This window comes from Microtus pennsylvanicus, chromosome X (genome assembly GCF_037038515.1).
Source record: "Microtus pennsylvanicus isolate mMicPen1 chromosome X, mMicPen1.hap1, whole genome shotgun sequence".
NCBI lineage: Eukaryota > Metazoa > Chordata > Mammalia > Rodentia > Cricetidae > Microtus > Microtus pennsylvanicus.
The window spans coordinates 143966375-143986079 of NC_134601.1; the positions used below are offsets into that span (position 1 = coordinate 143966375).

At 36.8% G+C, this 19705-nt stretch overlaps 1 protein-coding gene across 2 annotated transcripts in view; it reads left to right on the forward strand.

The window, feature by feature from the left end:
• Jade3 (jade family PHD finger 3) overlaps positions 1–19705 on the forward strand; it is a 121667-nt gene that overhangs the window by 79908 nt on the left and 22054 nt on the right. The window contains exons 8-11 of one of the 2 annotated variants that reach the window (XM_075958422.1): positions 7990–8067; positions 10437–10627; positions 15657–15868; positions 18327–18494. In XM_075958422.1, the coding sequence (XP_075814537.1) occupies positions 7990–8067; positions 10437–10627; positions 15657–15868; positions 18327–18494 (649 nt within the window). The remainder of the gene's footprint in view (positions 1–7989; positions 8068–10436; positions 10628–15656; positions 15869–18326; positions 18495–19705) is intronic. The other variant, XM_075958421.1, reaches the window with a different exon arrangement.

The following is a 19705-nucleotide window of genomic DNA, read 5'->3' on the forward strand; positions in this document are numbered from 1 at the left end:
ATGGATCTTCTTCCCCAGTAGCCATTAACTGCTAATAGCTCATTACTCAAGGGAAGAGTGCTGCTTCCTAAGTTGCTCCCTGTCCATGATGGAACGTTGAAGAACCAAATATTTTGTAGCTCTTCTGAAGTTAATCATAGTTGCTGTGGTTTCATGAATGCAGTAGCCATATCATGTCTCTATTCTCCAGCTCTTTTAGTAGTTAGGTTTCCATATGGATTTTTCATATCTCCTAAGTTTGAGTTATCTTTTGTATTACTATGTCCGACTATTTCCTCCTCTTTTAGGCACTTTTCTAGATTTCTGGTCTTTACAGACACTCTAGGTTAACACAGCATCTACATTTTCAAAGCTAGAATGCACATATGAAAGAGAACACAGAACATTTGTCTTTGGGTGTCTAGGTTACCTCAATATTTTCCAGTTCCATCCATTTTCAGTAAATTTCATAATTTCACTTTTTAAATTTTTTTAAATTATTTTATTTCTTATGCATATAGGCGTTTGCCTATTTGTATGTCTTTTTAAAACTATTTTTAATTTGTATTTATTTGTTTTATGTATGGGTGTTTTACCTGCATATATGTTGGTGCAGTGTCCACAGAGGCCAGAAAAAGGTTTGGATCCCATGAGACTGGCGTTTGAGACAGTGTGGACATCCATGTAGGTGCTGGAAATTGAACAAGGTCTTCCAAAAGCAGACAGTGCTCTTAATGCCTAAATCATCTCTCCAGCACCCTTTAAAAAAAAGCAAACTATGAAATAGGGTCTTGCTTACAGCCCAGCCTGGCCTTGAACTCATGAGCAGTCTTCCTACCTGAGCTTCCTGAGTGTTATGATTATAGGCATGAGGCACGAAATTCTCAGGTCCTTGGGATTTTTCTACATATACTATCACGTCACCTGAAAATAAAATTGTTTTCCTTCTTCCTTTATAGTCTCTTCATCTTTTATTTTCTTTGACTATTGCAGTGGCTAAAATTTCCAGTATCACATTGAGAACAGAGACTCTTACTGTCTCTCCAGTCTTAGGTAGAAACCATTTAGTCTTTCAGTATTAAGCATAATATTAATTTTTACAGTTTTTATAGATGTTGTTTATCAAGTTGAAGAAACTCACCTTTGCTCCTAATCTATTATAAGTTTTTTCATCTCATATACTCATTCTGTATCAAATGATAGAAACGTAGGATTATCACCTTTAGCCTGTTAATATCATAGATTGTGACGGAAGTTTTTGAATATTGACTAGACTTGTTTTGTTGAAATAAGTCTTCCTATAATAGCTTGGGTTGCATAATAAAATCTCATAGGTTGGATGCCTTTAACTGCAGAAACTTATTTCTCAAAATTCTAAAGGCTGAACTTCTAAGGATCAAGATCCAGCAGGATTTAACTCCGAATAAGGGTGTTAGTCCTTCCTGCTATTATGACCTTTTCTTAGTGAACATGTAGAGAGAATCAATTCTTTCTTTGATAAGGGCAATAGTCCTATTGGATTAGAGCTTTATCTATATAGACTCATTTAACTTTAACTATTCCTGTCTCCAAACACAGTCACATTGAGGTTAGGTTTTTTTTGGCTTGGAATGGCACAGTTCAGTCCATGACACCCAGTTAATTTGGATTTAGAATTTTTTTGGTATAATGCTTGATATAATTTGATGATATTTTGTTAAGAATTTTCTTGTCTGTATTCCTGACATGAAAAAAGCCCTGTTTTCTTTTCTCATGGTATTTTTATTGTTATATTATGGAGGTGATACACCCCTAATAAAAAAGTTGGGGAGGCCTTGTGCAAGCTTCCAAAGCTGCTGTGAGTTCGTGAATGCCACAGTCTGTCATATTCAGAAAATATCCACATGAAGCCTGAACAAGATCAAGGCCCAGTCAGCCTGATATGGAAGGAGGAGGGAATTCTAAGTCCTCCACCTCTATTTGAGGAGTTAATGGCAGTTGGTAGCCATTGGAGAAAAGTCATTTTTTTTAACGATATGGTCCCTTGGCAGGTTGATCATGCTCCCATACCCATGAATATATGGGGAACACAAATTGAACTCAGTGGGCTACAAAAATAAAGGGCATGAAGTTAGGAGGGAGGTAGGAGATGGATCTTGGAGGAATTCACAAGGAAAGTGAAGGCTGACTGTAATAAAATAAATCAGAAATATATTAAAAATTTCAAATTAATAAAAGTATTATGTTAAAATTTTCAATTTAATTGGGGGATATTCTGCCCTTTTGTTTTCAGAAGATACTGTATAAAATTAGTATTGATTCTTTTTAAATTTATTTTTATTTTTAATTATGTCATTTAGAGGAGTGTGGGTATGTATACATATATGCAGATGTATGTAGAGGCCATAGGCATCAGATTTTTTTATTTCATTTTACATTCTATACACAATTCCCCCCATCCCTCCTCCCGTCTCCACTATCCCCCCAGTCCAAACCCCAATCCACTCCCCCAGCGGGTAAGGGCTCCCCTCGGAAGTCAACAAAGTCTGGGACAACAAGTTGGGGCAGGACCAAGCCCTTCCCCCCTGCATGGAATGCTACCTACAGATTTCTCATAGCCAGGAATAGCATCTGGTAGTAAGCTGCTAGATGGATGTTAGTAACCAAACTCAGGTTCTTTGCAAGAGACATTAACTGGTGAGCTCTCTCTCTCCAACTCCAATTCTTACTTAAATGTTTGATAGAATTCTCCAGTGAAATACTCTGAATTTGCTTTTTTGGTGTTTTATCTATAAATTTAATCTTTCATAGTTACCTAGTTCATATTGAATGACTTTTAGTACTTGGGTGCTTTAACTACTTAGTTTGTTTGATCTAAGTTGTCAAAGTTATGTGTATGCATATATTCATATGTTCTTTCTATTGCTGTCATATTTAAATTTGATAGTCTTGGCCAAGATTTCACTCCCACAAAGATTGAATAGATGAATTTTCCCTATGACCACTCCCCTCCCCCATTAAGTACAACTAAAAGTCCGGAGCAGCTTGTAAAACACAAATCTTGGTCTTTTAAAAGCTCAAAAGAAGATAGCAGAAGATCTAGGGTTCTTGAGACATAACCTCTGAAACAACACAGCCGTGTGTTCCCTGAATTTTCTTTTTGTTCTCAGACTTAATACTGGAAAAGGTAGCAACCGAGAAACAACCAGCCAGTGATGATTTTAAAAAACATATAAGAAGCCGGGCGGTGGTGGCGCATGCCTTTAATCCCAGCACTTGGGAGGCAGAGGCAGGCGGGTCTCTGAGAGTTCGAGGCCAGCCTGGTCTACAGAGCTAGTTCCAGGACAGGCTCCAAAGCTACAGAGAAACCCTGTCTCGAAAAAAAAAAATACGAAAAACCTATTCTTCCTAGTGACTGGGAAAGGGAAAGCCTATCAAAACAGAAATCTTTCAGATAATGCTTGTTCATCTCCAGTCAAACACCATGAAAATACTTTAGGCTGTCACTCTGCCCTCTCCTGCAGCACAGATGCAGTAAGAAGCCTAGACTTTAACTTAACCCCACAGTCAGTAATGATTCAACCCATCTAAGGTTGTGACAAAAAACTTAATGGAGAAACAGTTTTCATTTCTACATGATAATAATGGGAATTCCTCCTTCCCTAGTGGTATCAGTCAAGGCCATTCAGTCATTTTTACTAATCTCAATGAGGGAGGTATCATTGAAGGCCTAGTGGGAGCCAGAACTTCCAGACTCACCCCATTAGTAACAGAAAATCCCTGTCATATAGGAAAAGTGGTAAACTATGACTTCCACTCCTACTCTGATGACCAACCATAACTAAAGGTTTAAATAAGGCCCCAGGTTTTTAACGCCCCAGATATCTAGTTCCCAATAAGAAATGACTTGTCAAGAATACTCCAAAAAGGGGTCGTGGGAGTAGCTCTGTGCTAGAATGCTTGCTAGACTCTGAATTCGATCCTCAGTGTCTGTCTGTCTGTCTGTCTGTCTCTCTCTCTCTCTGTCTCTCTCTCTCTCTCTGTCTCTCTCTGTCTGTCTGTCTGTCTGTCTCTCTCTCTCTCTCTCTCTGTCTCTCTCTCTGTCTCTCTCTCTCTCACACACACACACGGGGGGGGGCATTTTCCTCTCATCCTGTTCACCACCAGTCCACAAGGAGAAGGGGCAGAAGTGAGCACAATGGAGATAACGTCAGTGAATCATCTGTGGAAGCACAGTCCTATTGTAATGCTCCTAGCACAATGTCTAGTTACCATATGGACAGCAGCAAGGGTAAAACTTCTGCAGGAAACTGTGTCAAGGGTCATACTAGAGATAAGACAGGCATCAGGGCCTAAAGACAGTCTCCAAATAAGGTCTGGTAGAGAACAGGATGCTTTTCGCCGGGAGTGGGGATGGGGGAGGTGTCCATGTTGCTGACCTCAGAGAGAGCTGCCAGGCCATGGTAGACTGCAACCCCCAATCAGTAGGACCTCCCAGCATACACACACATACATAGAAAGAGAGAGAGAGACACAGAGAGAGAGACAGAGACAGAAACAGAGAGAGAGAGAATGCTTTTAATAGTAAATATTCTAAGAGATAAGGTTTTTGGAGATAAACATCATTGGGATCATCTTTATTGTTTATTGTCCTATGACCCATATTCAGTTTCCATATGTAGGATCCTGTTGACTACTTTCAAAATGCATGCAAAGTTTATGAAGTTGGAAGGAAAATACCCCTTAATGATGCATGAGTACACAAACTTGTCTTTTAACTTTGCTGGGCATCTGGGCCTCTTGCACCTTCAACTACTTCCTCTACCTTCTGTCTTCCCATATCTTTCCCATTCAATTTTAGGCTACAGAATTCTACCACTCTTGATTTTTGTTTATGAAAGTTGAGTAGTGTGTACAATACATAAAGCATTTCATATATCTTTATGTTGTTTGAAGTTTAAAGCTGTCCATATTGTTCGTTCCCATTATAAGTTTCAGTGCTAATAGTAAATTGACCCCAAACTTAGCAGTGCAGAGCAACTAGACTTGAATTTTGAAGGCTGCACAGTAGCTGGGGGTCAAGTTTAGAAACCTATAAAGGCCTTTTTCTTAAAGTGGCATTACATGAGAATTACATATAACTTGACTCTCTCGTAGTCTGACAATCTCAGCACAGTCATATTCCTTATATGATTCTGAAGTACATCTGTTCCTTCCGGACAGCCAAGTGAAGGCTGCATTCCTTTTTATGACCCAGTCTTACGGTGCTTATAGTAAAAAGGCATTTTTGAGACTATTATCTAGTTAATTTTAAAATACTCATCGCAAACCTTTAAAAATCTATAGTGTGATTTTTTATATAGTTTCTGTATTATTCAAAAGTAATTCTAGGCACTCATTAGGAAACAGCATAGTCTCTATCTTTCAAAGCATTTGAAAGTCATTTGAAAAGTCCCTGAAAGGTCACTGTCAATAAAAATGGATGGAACTAGAAAAAAACATCCTGATGAGCATGAAAGATGAACATGGTATATACTCATAAGTGGATGCTAGCAAAGGACATTGAGCCTAGAGTTCATGATCCTAGAGAAGCTAAGTAACAAGGTGAACCTTTAGAAAAACATATATAGATCCACCTGGAAAGGGGAAATAGACAAGATTGCCTGACAAAATTGGGAGCATGGGGATGGAAAGAGAAGGGAGAGTGGAAGGGGAAGAGGAAAAAAGAAGGGAAAGGGGGGAGGAGAACTTGAGGGAACAGGATAGTCGAGATAGTGGAAGGACAGAGGTGAGAGCAAGGAAAGAGATATTTTGATTGAGGGAGCCATTATGGGGCTAGCAAGAAACCTGACTCTTGAGAAATTCCCAGGAATCCACAAGGATGATCCTAGTTAAGACCCTAAGCAATAGTGGAGAGGGTACCTGAACTGGCCTTGCCCTGCAGTCAGATTAATGACTATCTTAAATGTCACCATAGAACCTTCATCCAGCAACTGATGGAAACAGGCAGAGACCCACAGTGGAGCACTGGGCTAAGCTCCCAAAGTCCAGTTGAAGAGTGGGAGGAGTGAGAATATGAGCAAAGAGGTCAAGACCATGATGGGTTCACCCACTGAAACAATCTACCTGAGCTATGGGAGCTCACCAACTCCAACTTCCATACAGGGAAGGAACCAGCATAGGACCAAACTAGGCCCTCTGAATGTGGGTGACAGTTGTATGACTGGGGCAGACTGAGGGACCACTGGCAGTGACACCAGGATTTGTCCCTACTGCTGGTACTGGCTTTATGGGAGCCTATTCTCTTTGGATGGATACCTTGCTCAGCCTAGATATAGTAGGGAGGGCCTTGGACCTTCTCCAAAGCCATATGCCTTACCCTCTCTGAGGAGTGGATAGGGGGTAGGGTGGGGTGGGATAGGTGGAGGGAGTGGGAACTGGGATTGGTATGTAAAATCAAAAAAGATAGTTCTCTTTTTTAAAAAAAGAATAAAAGAATTTTTTAAAAAGACACTATGTTAAGCTTTAGGTCAAACAACAGTAATAATAATTTCATTTTCAATGACTCCTCAGTGGCACAGCAGTGTCTACTTGGGCCAGAGTTAATAATATTCCAGCCACTCTAACCTACTAGTGAAGAACAGGTGAATAAACCTTTCTATAGAGAAGTGGATATGGGTACTTTACCAAAAGCCAGTCACCTAGAAAGTTACTACAACATTCTGTTATACTAAAGGGTCTAAATTGAAAGCTATGCTTATGTTGTTCTAACAAAATTACTTAAACCTTTGTGTTTGTGAACATTTGCTGATATGATCAGTGATCTGATGCCATTCATAGTGTCTCTATACCTAGTCCATAGTGACTGGCAAAGAAAACCATAGTATTCTAGGATTTCCCAAAAAGCAGTGGTTCTCAACCTGTGAGTCTCAACCCCTTTGGGAATTGCATGTCAGATATTTGCATTACATTTCATAGCAGTAACAAAATTAGTTATGAAGTAACAATGAAAACAATTTTATAACCACATGAGGAACTATATAAAACGGTCGCAGCACTAAGAAACTTGAGAACCACTGCTCTAAAGCAATAGCAATCTGTAGGGATAAGTCCCGCCCCTTAGGGGCGTGTTCGCCTCAGGCTAATGTTTACCTATAAATCTGGTGCTCTTCCGCTCACTTCTGCTTTCCTGGTCTCCGAGGGAACTGTGGTTCTGTAAGTCTATTTCGCCATTAAAGCTGTATATATTTTTACAATCTGCATTCGTTTACACTGGTACAGCAATCATACACACAGGCACACACATGAAGCAAAATGTCTTTTGATAACTGGAAGAGTGTGTGTGTGTGTGTGTGCGCGCGCCTCTGTGTGTGTGTGCCTCTGTGTGTGTCTGTACACACATGCATGAGCCTGCATGTGTGCATGTGTAAATGATGATGATTTAAGCTGTTTTCTAAAAAGTCCCAGGCTGGAAATGATAGCACACCTATAATCCCAGCACCTGGGAGGCTGAAGCAGGGAACATAGCAAGAGCCTGTCTCAAAAAAAAATAAATAAAATCCTCCAGGCATGGTAACACATGTCTTTAATCACAGTACTCAGAAAACAGGCAGGTGGATTCTTTGTGAGTTGGAGACTAGCCTGAACTACATGTTGAATTCCAGGATAGCCAGGGCTACATAGTGAGATCCTGTCTCAAGAAGCCAAAAGTAAGATAAAAATCCCAAAATAACATTTTCACAGATCTTCTCTTCTGTCATAAATTCAGTAACTTCTCTTGTAAATTTACATTAATTTAACCTTTTACCTATGTGTTTTCTTGCATTTTGGTGTTATTGTTTCTGTTCTTAGATTCAGACTTTAGTTACTTATACTTAATGGAAAAATGACTAAGGTAACATCACCATTTTAATTATCATTATGATAAACTTTGCATTGAAGTATTATGTACACCCAGAAAATATAAAATGCGTTTTTGTATAGCTGAATGAATTTTTATGAATTAAACGTATTCATTTAACTGCCACTCAGATCAAGAAATAGAACATTATCAACACCCCAGAAGCCTTTCTTCTGCTCCCTGCCAGTAACTGACCTCCCTCACCGTAGGTAACAGTTTTGCCAGTTTTCGAACTTCATATAAATAGAATCCTATAGTATGTATTCATTTGAGAGTGGATTGTTTTGTTTATCATTATGCTTGTGCGATCCATCTATGCTGTTGCATGTAGTAGTTCATTTTTCACTCATGCATCATATCTCATTGTTTGAATATGCCACAATTTACCCATTCACCTTTAGTAAGACATTTAGGTTGTTTCCAGCTATTGTAGAAAGTGAACCTTTTTACCCTCTGTAATAATAAAATGTCTGTACATTTTTATTAAAAATATATTTAAAATTTAAATATGTTAAAAATATATTTGCTAGATCAAAGAACATATATATCTGTTCATATCCTGTACATATCTTATAACTGAATTTGCTCCCAAAGTGGCATATATCAATTCATGCCCAAGCCAGCAATGTAACAATAGGTCTATTTGCTTCCATTTCTTACCATCACTTAGACCTTCAAAGACCAGTTTGGGGTCAATTTTTTAAATATTAGTCGTTCTGGTAGATAACAGTGATTATGATTTCAATATCTATGATAGCTAGTTAGGTTGAGAGCCTTTTAATTGTTTATCTGCTGCAAGAGGTAGCCTTATTTATGAAGTGTCTGCCTAAATCTTTTGCCTAGTTTTTAATTGAATTTTTTGTATATCTTTAATTGTAAATATCGTCTACCCCCAAAATTGCTTTTCACTCTCTTTTTGTAACCAAAGTTTTAGTGTGTATGTTTCTTCAATCTTTTCCTATTGTGTTTGGTGGCATTTGTGTTTCATGTAAAATATCTTTGCCTATCCTGATGTCATAAATGTATTCTCCTCTGTGTTCTTCCAGAAGCCTTATAAACAAAAGCTTCATTCAAGAAAATTTATAATCAACTTTTTTTCTTGTACGGTTTAAAGCACTTGAGATAAACCATTAGTTAATATTCTATAATTTCCTTGTAAGGCCATGCACCAAAGAAGCACACTATATATTTATTTGATCTTGAAGTCTCTGGAGAGCATGTATTTTGTCCTTTTCAGTTAGAAGCAGGCCTCTGAATACAGTTCTAAAATTTAGCTTCAGTTAATGCTTAAGATTTCTGCATTTTCTTCCAATATTTATTGCTTTTGGATTTCCATATAATAGAATAATTTTAATGTACAAATATATATATTTGTTAACTATTCAAGATACTTTATTTGAAATCATAAGCTTTGGGAAGAATGCTTAGAAGAAAATATGTACTTTATGCACTTACATGGTCAATTATATATATTACATGTATTGATATTGTTTTATTAATTATCCTACACATATAATGACTCTAGAATTAAATTAGCTCTAAAATCCTTCCAGAGGAATGGTTTTCATTATTTTATGATAATACGAGTATTTCTCCCCCCCCCTTTTAGATAACCCACACTGTTCTTTAAAATTGCCAGGAAAAGATAATCCAGATTTCCTTTTGGTTGTATTTTCTGATGCCTCATCTGGTACTTAAACCATCAATTATAGATTAAGTTGTAGACATTTCTTTCCCTGATTGGTTTTCTTGCCTTGAGTTCTTAGGTATCAGAAAGGCTATGGATTTGCTCAAGCTCACTATAAAAGTTGATGGAATAATAGGAATTTTTTTTCCATCATGTAGCCCTGACTCAGACCTATGGCTGCTCTCATATCTTGAGTTTATGCAACTCTATGATCTCTTGACTTTAACTCATTTGCATAATGAAAGTAGTAAGAAATATAACACTAGTGTTACTGAAACATGTTTTTATTATATGCCATAACAAATACTTTATTTCATGTAAGCATAATAATCTTACAAGTTTGGTGTTATTTTAATAATTTATTATTCTTGTCCCTACTTTTTCATAAAGAAAACTGAACCTTATCTAAATTAAGTAATTTTTCAGAACCACTTTACAAATGAATGACAGGAAAAAGAAACAGGTTTGTGTAAGTCTAAAACCTAGTCTGTCCATGGAAGAAAAAAATCACGGGTTTTGCTGAGGTGTATGTTTAAACATGATACCTTTGTGCAGCTAACACTCAATCCCAGATTTTTCCCTTTTAAATATACTTGGTGACCATTAGGTCAAGAACACACAATACATCAACATTTTATTAGAATAAATAGTAGTAGGGTCCCAGATCTGTGTAGGTGAATGAAGCACATCATTATCAGTCAATAAGTTCACAGCAGATGATGAAACTGAATTTTCAGAATCATTTGATTCTAGAAAGAGATCTGCCATATCTCCCAGAAGGAATAACAAGACATGTGCCCTTGTGTAGCCAGAGTCATTTGGCTTATCCTGTTAGTACCTGAAATCTGTCATTTGTTAATAGTTGCCGATGTCTTTCTATTGCTTTTCTAGGATTATATCTGAAAGGGTAAAGGAAGTTCTCTTTGTCCGGCCGCGGAAATATATCCGTTGCTCTAGCCCAGAGTCTGCAGAGCCTGGCTATATCAATACCCTAGAGCTGGCAGCATCTACATGCCGATATGACCTAGATGACATGGACACCTTCTGGCTTCAAGAACTCAATGAAGACCTTGGAGAAATGGGTAAGCTGTTTTCTTACAAGTAAATTGTGCGTTGACTTTCACCAGTGATTTTTTTTTTAAATTGGTAGAACTCTGTAAAACTTTTTTCATCTGCTTTCCTTTTCTTACCTACCCTTTCACTTATTTTTATTTTTGAAGAAATGAGCTATTTATTCAAATGTATAAAGTATAGCAGTATTTTATCAGTATTAATTTTAATCAGTATTAAATAATAGAGTAATAAAATTTAAGTGATCCTTCATTTATTCAGTATAATAGCATAGATACAGATGGCACATAAGTTTCATGAAGTTGCTTCATAATGCTAAATGTTAGTGTAGTGATGGTTGATTGAACTTCTAGTTAGAAAGTATACTGAGACCTGTTTGTGGATCAGTCCTGAAAATCACTCTTATTAGTGGACAAGTCCATAGAGGTGTGTCTCTCAGGTGTTAGAAAAAAGGTTTATCAGTATTTAACAGTACCCACTATCCTACTACAAGTGACAGGTTACTATGGCCATTGCCCTTTAATATAAGGCTTCTAATTTTGTTGCCCAGAATGGTAGGCCTATGGGAAATATCTCCAAAGTAGTTCTTAGCTGCCTTCAGTTTGTTCTCTATGTTAAAGCTAGTATATGAATACATGTGGAAAAAGTTAAAATTATATTAAATTCTCTTTGGCATGGCGATGGAAGCTATTCTGCCAACAACTACTTCTTAATTTTTGTTTTATAATCTTAGTATGTTTTGTTTCCTCTTTATTTGTTCTCTAAGAGGAATAAGGGTGTGGCCAATTTAGAGTGTAAATCATAGAGAATGGAATAAAAGAAGGACAAAGACATAATCAAGTACCACAGTGTGTGGTTTTGCATGCAAATGGAATTCATGATAACACAACCATCACAGTGCTTCCTTTGATAAGAAACTGCCCTATAAGTTCAATGTTTTACAACTAATTCTCTTTGGATGAGGATTATATTTTTTTATAATGGAAAAGTTTGATTTGCAGAAAAAATGGACATTCAGTGCAGAGAATACAAATGTATACCTAAAGTATATTCTGTGTCCTAATATTATCATATTTCTTTGCCATGATGCATTTGTCGGGATGAAGAAACCATCACCATTAACTAATGTTCCAGAATTTTGGGCTTTTTATTTTTTCTCTACTAATCTTTTTCTTGTCTAGGATCCCATCCCATCCAGGACAATACATTTCATTTAATCTTAGAAGAGATGTTTTGTGTGTATAGGGGTGAGGCTTCATGGGCTTTTTTCCCCTGTCTACTTTAGCATGTCTATTTGTGTCATCCTTGCTCAGCTCATGTATAGGTATTCATGTTGGTGAGATTTTGTGTGTGTAGCTTCTGACATCACTAGGAGACACAATCTCACAGCAAACTCCCTGGTCTGGTCTTCTTGCTTTTACAATCATATTGCTTTCTCATCTGAAATGTTCCCTTAGCTGAGCAGACATGTTTTGTAGATATATCAATTGAGACTTGGCTCTAGAACTCTACATTATGATTGGTTGTGGTTTTCTGTGGTGGTCTATATTTGTTTCAAAGACAAGTTTCCTTGATGAAGGGTGAAGACTACACTTATCTGTGGATATAAGGACAAATGTTTAGAATGTAGTTAGGGATTATATGGGCTTAATAAAGTAGTGATTTTAATAAAATAGTGATTTTAGGTTCTCCTTCAATATCCATGACTTTGCTTGCATTGAGTAATTAGCTAGGTTTCCAGTACGGTTTCCCTCTTGTTAAGTGGGTTGTTTTTTTTTTTATTTGACCAATGGAAGTAAGTTAAGTGGGTTTTAAGTTCAATTAGAGAGCTATTGGTTAACCAGCAAGGTGTGAATACCACTATTGCATTCTTAGTGTTATTGTGCAGTACTCAACCCTACACAAAGAACTACGGGCAATCAATGAATGTTTGAGAGCAAGAGAAACAGAGATCACAGTGACCAGTTATCCAGTACCAAATGCTTAACTCTGAAAACATACATACATGTAGCATTATACAGATTGACCAGGTTATATTTAGGAACCTATATTTATAGACATATATTCATGGAGCAATAATTAATGAAAAAAGAAGCCATGTGTTTAAAGGAAAATGAGAAAGGTATATGAAAAGGTTTGGAGAGAGAAATGATGTGAATATATTATAATCTCAACAAAATAAAAAATAGGTTTTTGATTGAACTTTAGTTTTTAAATATTTTAGATGTATTTATTTTATTTATATGAGAGTTTTGCCTATATGTGTGTACATGCACTACATACATGCCTGGTATCTGTAAAGGCCAGAAGTCTGCATCAGATCCCTTGAAACTGTGTTGAGGGAGCTGTGGGTTGCATTCCGCCACCCAGCTCCCGCCACCGGCTAGCTTTACCTGAAATAACAACACACAAACTGTATTCATTTAAACACTGCTTGGCCCACTAACTCTAGCCTCTTATGGGCTAATTCTCACATTTTGCCTAACCCATTTTTAGTAATCTGTGTAGCACCAGTCTTACCGGGAAAGATTCAGCATGTCTGACCTGGCGGCTTGCTTCATCGCATCTCCCCTGGCGATGAGCTGCATGGTGTCTGTCTGAGGCGTCTTACCTCACTTCCTCTTCCTCCCAGCATTCTGTTCTGTTTACTCCACCCACCTATGTTCTAACCAATAAAATGGGTCAAGGCAGTTTCTTTATTTTTTAACCAATGACCTTCCTCCATCAAAACTGGAGTTACAGATGGTTGCAATTCACCATGTAGGTACTGGTACTTAAGCCTAAGTCCTCTAGAAGAACAAGTGATCCAGAGTTTTTGAGGAGGATTGCCTTGTGTTGGATTTTTCCTTAGGAAGAATGATGTTATAGTCACACGTTTTAGAGCTTAAACTTTTAAAAATATTAAATTAAGCATTTTTGCTCAAGTTAAAGAATTTAAAATGTGTATGCTGGTTATATACTGGGTACAATACTAACCAATGAGCAAACATCCCATCCTCACAAGTTAATGAATTTAGTATTATCATTTTATAGATAAGAACAGTAAGATAACAAAGTTTGCATAGCTAATATGAGATAAAGTTGGAATTTGAATCCAAGTTTTTATAACTAGACTCTATAACTCTGCTTTTTAAAATTAGCTTATAAAGTAGCAAGTTTATTAAATTTTCATACATACTAAAATTTGGTTTATCCAGTCTTCAGTCCCTCATCTCCCCACTTCCCATCCCTGCTTAAACCCGTATATTTGGTATTCCCCCTTGTGTTTTCAAATCTATTACCTTTCCCACCCATCTTTGTTAATTGTGGCCTCTTTTTTTTTCTCCTGTCATAGGTCCCTTTCTATTTTCCTGAACTCTATACATAATATACACAAATATAATATATTAAAAATTAGACTATAGGTTCCACATAGGAGTGAAAACATGGTGCTTATCTTTCTGAGACCATGTTACCACACACAATATATTTTCCAGTTATTTCCGCTTTCTTGTGAACTTCATTTTTTCTTTATGAATTGATAAAATTATACTGTATTTGCATTATTCATTTATCAGTTGAGCATTTGTTTGGGCTGATTCCATTTTCTTGCTATTGTCAATAGAGCAACAGTAAAAAACATGGATATGCAAATATCTGTGTGATGGGATATAGAATTCTTTGAGTATCTATCCAGACTAGACACTATATGCTTTGTTCCTGCATATCTATATGTGTATTTGATATATACATATGTGTATGTAAGTGTATGTATGTGTATATGGTATATCTAGGCTGAAAATAAGCCAGAGAAAATCTTTGCTTCGTAAGTAGATAAAATTTTAAAAGATAATTCGTACATATTTTAAAATTCTTTAGATGTCTTACATTAAAAATATTGTTGGATAAATTTATCTTGAATCATTTTGAAAATTATTCCTTAGTTTCTAAAAGTAACTAAATAATGTTCCAAAAATCATTGGTCCTCTTAAGAAGAATACTTAGTTTATACCAGTATCAGCCCTATGAGTCTTTCAGTTGGGTTAAATGTGGAGGGTGAGGAGAAAAATAAAAGTATAAAAAGAAAAATGAATCAGGAAGAAAAGGGGTAATTTCAGAATTACATTTAAATCTTTGTGAATGTTAAGAGGTTTCTATTATTGCTTGTTATTGAAAAATGGTATTTGATTTTTTTAAATCAAATTTGAAAAACAGTATTTCATATACATATCCATATATACATATTACCTAGGATTTTCTTTTATGGGTTAATACATTATCAAATGAAAAATTCTTGGTATGACTACTAAGTATTTTTAGTGAAGCTAAGTTACTAATACATTATTTGTGCTCAAACAAGTAAAAGATTTAAATGCTACAAATTAAAGTGTTCAAAGTTACACCTTTGGTTCAAGTCTTATTAGTAGGAATAAGAGAAAATTAATTAAGGTTTTAGCAGGAGATTGACTAGGATTTATTTTTATTTTTTCGAGACAGGGTTTCTCTGTAGCTTTGGAGCCTGTCCTGGAACTCCCTTTGTAGACCAGGCAGGCTGGCCTCAAACTCACAGAGATCCGCCTGCCTCCGCCTCCCAAGTGCTGGGATTACAGGCGTGGGCCACCACCGCCCGGCTAGGATTTATTTTTTAATTTTATATTTATTTATGTATATGTGTGTTGAGGAGAATTTTTGAGAGTTGATTCTTTGTTGCCACCATGAGGTTTCCAGGGATTAAAATCAAGTCATCAGACTTAGCAGCAAGTATCTTTACCCACTGAGTCATCTCACTAGCCCCCTGACTAGGATTTAGTAAAAAAATGTAAGCATCTGTAAATTTTTAAGGAAATGTGCTGTGATGTATTTCGTCATTAATGTATTAAACACTAATTTTATTTTACTCAATGTTAGAATTTGTCTAGTAAAAAAAAATCCTTGAAATCTGGTTGCTTTAGATCAGGAAAAAAAAAGATGGCTTTGTCCCTTAGCATCCTGCCTACCCCTGCAGTTGATGATTTGGGAATGACAGCTGACAGAAGAGTTATTGGTTTTATTTTTGTGCAGGTTATCGGCCAATTGATGAGACGCTTATGGAAAAAACAATAGAAGTTCTAGAACGCCACTGCCATGAAAATATGAACCATGCTATTGAGACAGAAGAAGGGCTAGGAATAGAATATGATGAAGATGTGATCTGTGATGTGTGCCGGTCTCCAGACAGTGAAGAAGGGAATGATATGGTATTCTGTGATAAGTGTAACGTCTGTGTGCATCAGGTTAGTGGAAATGGAGACTGCCCCCTCATACAAGGTCAACATATTAGTGTTAAAGTCAAAAGACAACTTTTGGGATTTGGTTCTTCTAGTATTGGAGTTCAGAAGTTTAAACTAAAATCATCAGGCTTAGTCCAAGTGTCCTTAATCTGATATCTCATTGTTCCAATGGTCAACATTTTTGAAGCTCAGTGATTATTATTTCTAACACTCATATCTGAACAATGTCTTATATTTAAAGGTGAAAATCAAAATTAGGCTTTGCTGTTCTTCAGTACTTCTCTAGAAACATTGCTTGTGGTCCCTAAGCTGCTTTACCTACTAATATTCCCCCAAGAGGCTAAACCTAGGCCTTTATTGTGTCATTTCATGTCTAGACCATTGCGATTGTTCTCATTTGATTCACTCAGGAAGTCCCTATGCTTCTTGCATCATCTACATTGGAGATTTTTCTCATCTTAGTATTACAAACAATGTAAGGAAAGGTTAAGTGACTTTACACAAGTTAGTTGACACTTGTTCTGTCACACTGTCATATTAATAATGTTAGCTTTAATGATAGCAGCACTTATTTCAACTCTTACCCATATCCTATGCTCTGTTCTGTGGTAAAACAAGGTCACTTGAGGTACAGTGATGAATATTGCTAACACTATCCTGTCTTCATTTTACAGCCATGTCTGAATTTAAAAATATCTTCTGAGAGAGAGCTACAGGTGGTTCAGTTGGTGAAGTACTTGATGCCAAAGCATGAGAACCTGAGTTTCCAAAACACATATAAAGAACTAAGTTACAGGGGCACACATGGAGAGGCAGAGATAGGATCCCTGGTACTTGCTGCCCAGCCAATCTAGCTGAATCAAATTCTTAAGAGACCCTGGTTCAAGAAACAATATGGAGGGCAATTGAGGAAGACATTCAGCTTAACCTATGACCTCCACACACACATACAACCACTCACATATTTGACATTCAGCTTAACCTATGACACACACACACAAGAGGATACCCATACACAGTCTTGTCTTCCTACACACATACAGGCGCACACACACTCACTCAATAACACACACACAAGGATACCCATACAGTCTTGTCTCCTACCTTAGGTTATCAAAGTGTACATATCTTCCAAGATGTAGTTCAATTCAATTCTTGACTTCTACCTAACTAAATTTTTAATCTTCTGAACATATTGTATATTTTATTCATATTATTAGTTTATGTAACAAATACTGTAAATGCACTAAGCACCATCTGTGAGCCAGGACCATGCTGCATTATGGTGACACAGTGATGAAGAACCAGATATACTTTCTGCCCCTTCCCCCAAGAAAACCACAGTATAATGATTAAAAAGAAACTACCAGTTTACCAGAGTGCCAGGTGATTTTTGTTTCGGTTTTTTTGGTTTTTGTTTTCCAAGACAGGGTTTCTCTGTAGCTTTGAAGGCTGTCCTGGAACTCACTCTGTAGACCAGGCTGGCCACAAATTCACAGAAATCTGCCTGTCTCTGCCTCCTGAGAGCTGGGATTAAAGGCATGTGCCTCCACCACCTCTCCACCAGCTGATTTTATAGATTATAAATGCATGTGGAAATGCATGGAAGAGATAAAAATTAAAAAACAACTTCCAACAAGTGGCACTCATGCTGAATGTAAAAATGCATGTCAAACCAGAGAGGTCTTTTCAGTCAGAAGAGAATATGTTCATGGCAAGTAGTCAAAGTGGGCAAAATATTTTGGAAGCATTTTTTTCAGAAATAGATTAGAGCAATTAAGAGGGGAACTGGACAGAATTGAAGATGGGGGATCTAGAATAATTTCAAGTATCTTCCACCTCCCTGAGTTCATTATTTTCTAATATCATTACATAAAGAATTAAAAAGCTCTCAGAGCTCATTATGGATCATTGTGATTCAATTCACAAGTCTCCTGGTTCAACCTAAACAAATAATTTCTACAATTTGCTGAATGTTTTTCATGTACCAGGTCGTATTAGACTCTATAAACATTAGCTGATTTGTATTCATATAGTTCACTATTTTCTATCACCTTTTTTCTTGATCACAATAGTACATGACATGTTGAAGTTACTCCAGTACTGATTTGATGACTTGTTACAATATATAAACATTGAAGACAATTTGGAAAACAGGAAAAAGAATCCATTTTTTTAAAAATAAAAATGTCTGTAACCCAACTCTCTGTTAATAATTCGCTAACTTTGGGATGAATCTCCACCTTGTCTTTTCTATCTAGATAGGCATGCTAATCTTAGTTCAAATGCTGCTACATTCGTTTTTAGTGTTTAAAAATTGCTAAATCCTAGATACGAACTTCTTCAGCTAGATTTGTCTTTATCCCCAAAACAGAGAATATTTTCTTAACTATGTCAAAATTGTTGTTAGTGCTAATACAGATACACTGACCATTCTTCCCTCTCTTCCTCATGCCTACAGGCTTGCTATGGCATCCTTAAGATTCCAGAAGGCAGCTGGCTATGTCGTTCCTGTGTCCTGGGCATTTATCCACAGTGTGTTTTGTGTCCTAAGAAAGGTGGAGCCATGAAGACCACCAGGACAGGGACTAAATGGGCCCATGTCAGTTGTGCCCTGTGGATACCAGAAGTAAGAAACCATCTGAATCTGGGACCATTTACTCCAAGGTGTCCTACTTCCCATGATGTTTAGACAGACAGACAGATACTTGTCATGGAAATGCTTCCTGCTCACCTATATTTCTGAGATTTCTGTGCTACCTCAGGTCTTCTTGGACACAAGTGTGCATTTTAGCCCAAACTTATGTATTTGTGAGTGGTACTTTCAGTGGTGTTTGATAAATTTGTTTGAGAGAAGAGGCATAAAAGACCAGAGTGTGGGAGATGGAGATGGCATAGCTCTTTTTTCTTTTTTTTTAAATATTTTATTTATTTATTTATTTATTTAGGATTTCTGCCTCCCCCCCTCATCCGCTTCCCATTTCCCTCCCCCTCCCCCGATCAAGTCACCCTCCCTCATCTGCTCGAAGAGCAATCTGGGTTCCCTGACCTGTGGGAAGCCCAAGGACCATAGCTCTTAGGAGCTCACAGTGCTCTTATAGAGGATCTGAGTTCAGTTCCAGTACCATGTCAGGCAGCTCACAACTGACTGCCTTTAATTCTGCTTCCCAGGGAATTGATGACCTCTGGTCTCCAGAAGTACCTCTACACGTATACACATATAGTAATATTTTTATAAACAAATATTTTTAAACTATTTACTATTTTTAAAATAAACACACTACTTTTTAAAAAAAAAAAGACAAAGTGTGAGAAACATTTTAACGTAAACTTTACCTTACTTTAAAATACCTGTAGCCACAGCCAGGCAGTGGTGGTTCTGTGAGTTTGAGGCCAGCCTGGTCTACAGAGCTAGTTTAAGGACAGGTCCCAAAGCGACAGAGAAACCCTGTCTCAAAAAAAAAAAAACAAAAAAAACCTGTAGCCACAAATTAGTCTAAGACATGAAATACCACAGAACTATACTAATAGCATCCTGGAAGGCTCCCTTATATCCCCTCCTTTCCTTATTTCCTGGGAATAATAACCATTTTGATTTTGATCAGCTATAGATAAGTTTTATATATTTTTAAGCTTCATGTAAAAGGAATTCATACAGTAAGTATTATTTTCTGTCTGGCTAGCACTCCATGTTGTAATATGTATCAGTTCATCAATTTACATTGCTTAGTAGTTTACCATTTTATGGATATACTGTTTATTCATCCTGCTATTGTTCATTAACTTAATTAAAACATGGCTTCTAAACTAAGCATAGTAGTACATTCCTGTAATCCCTAT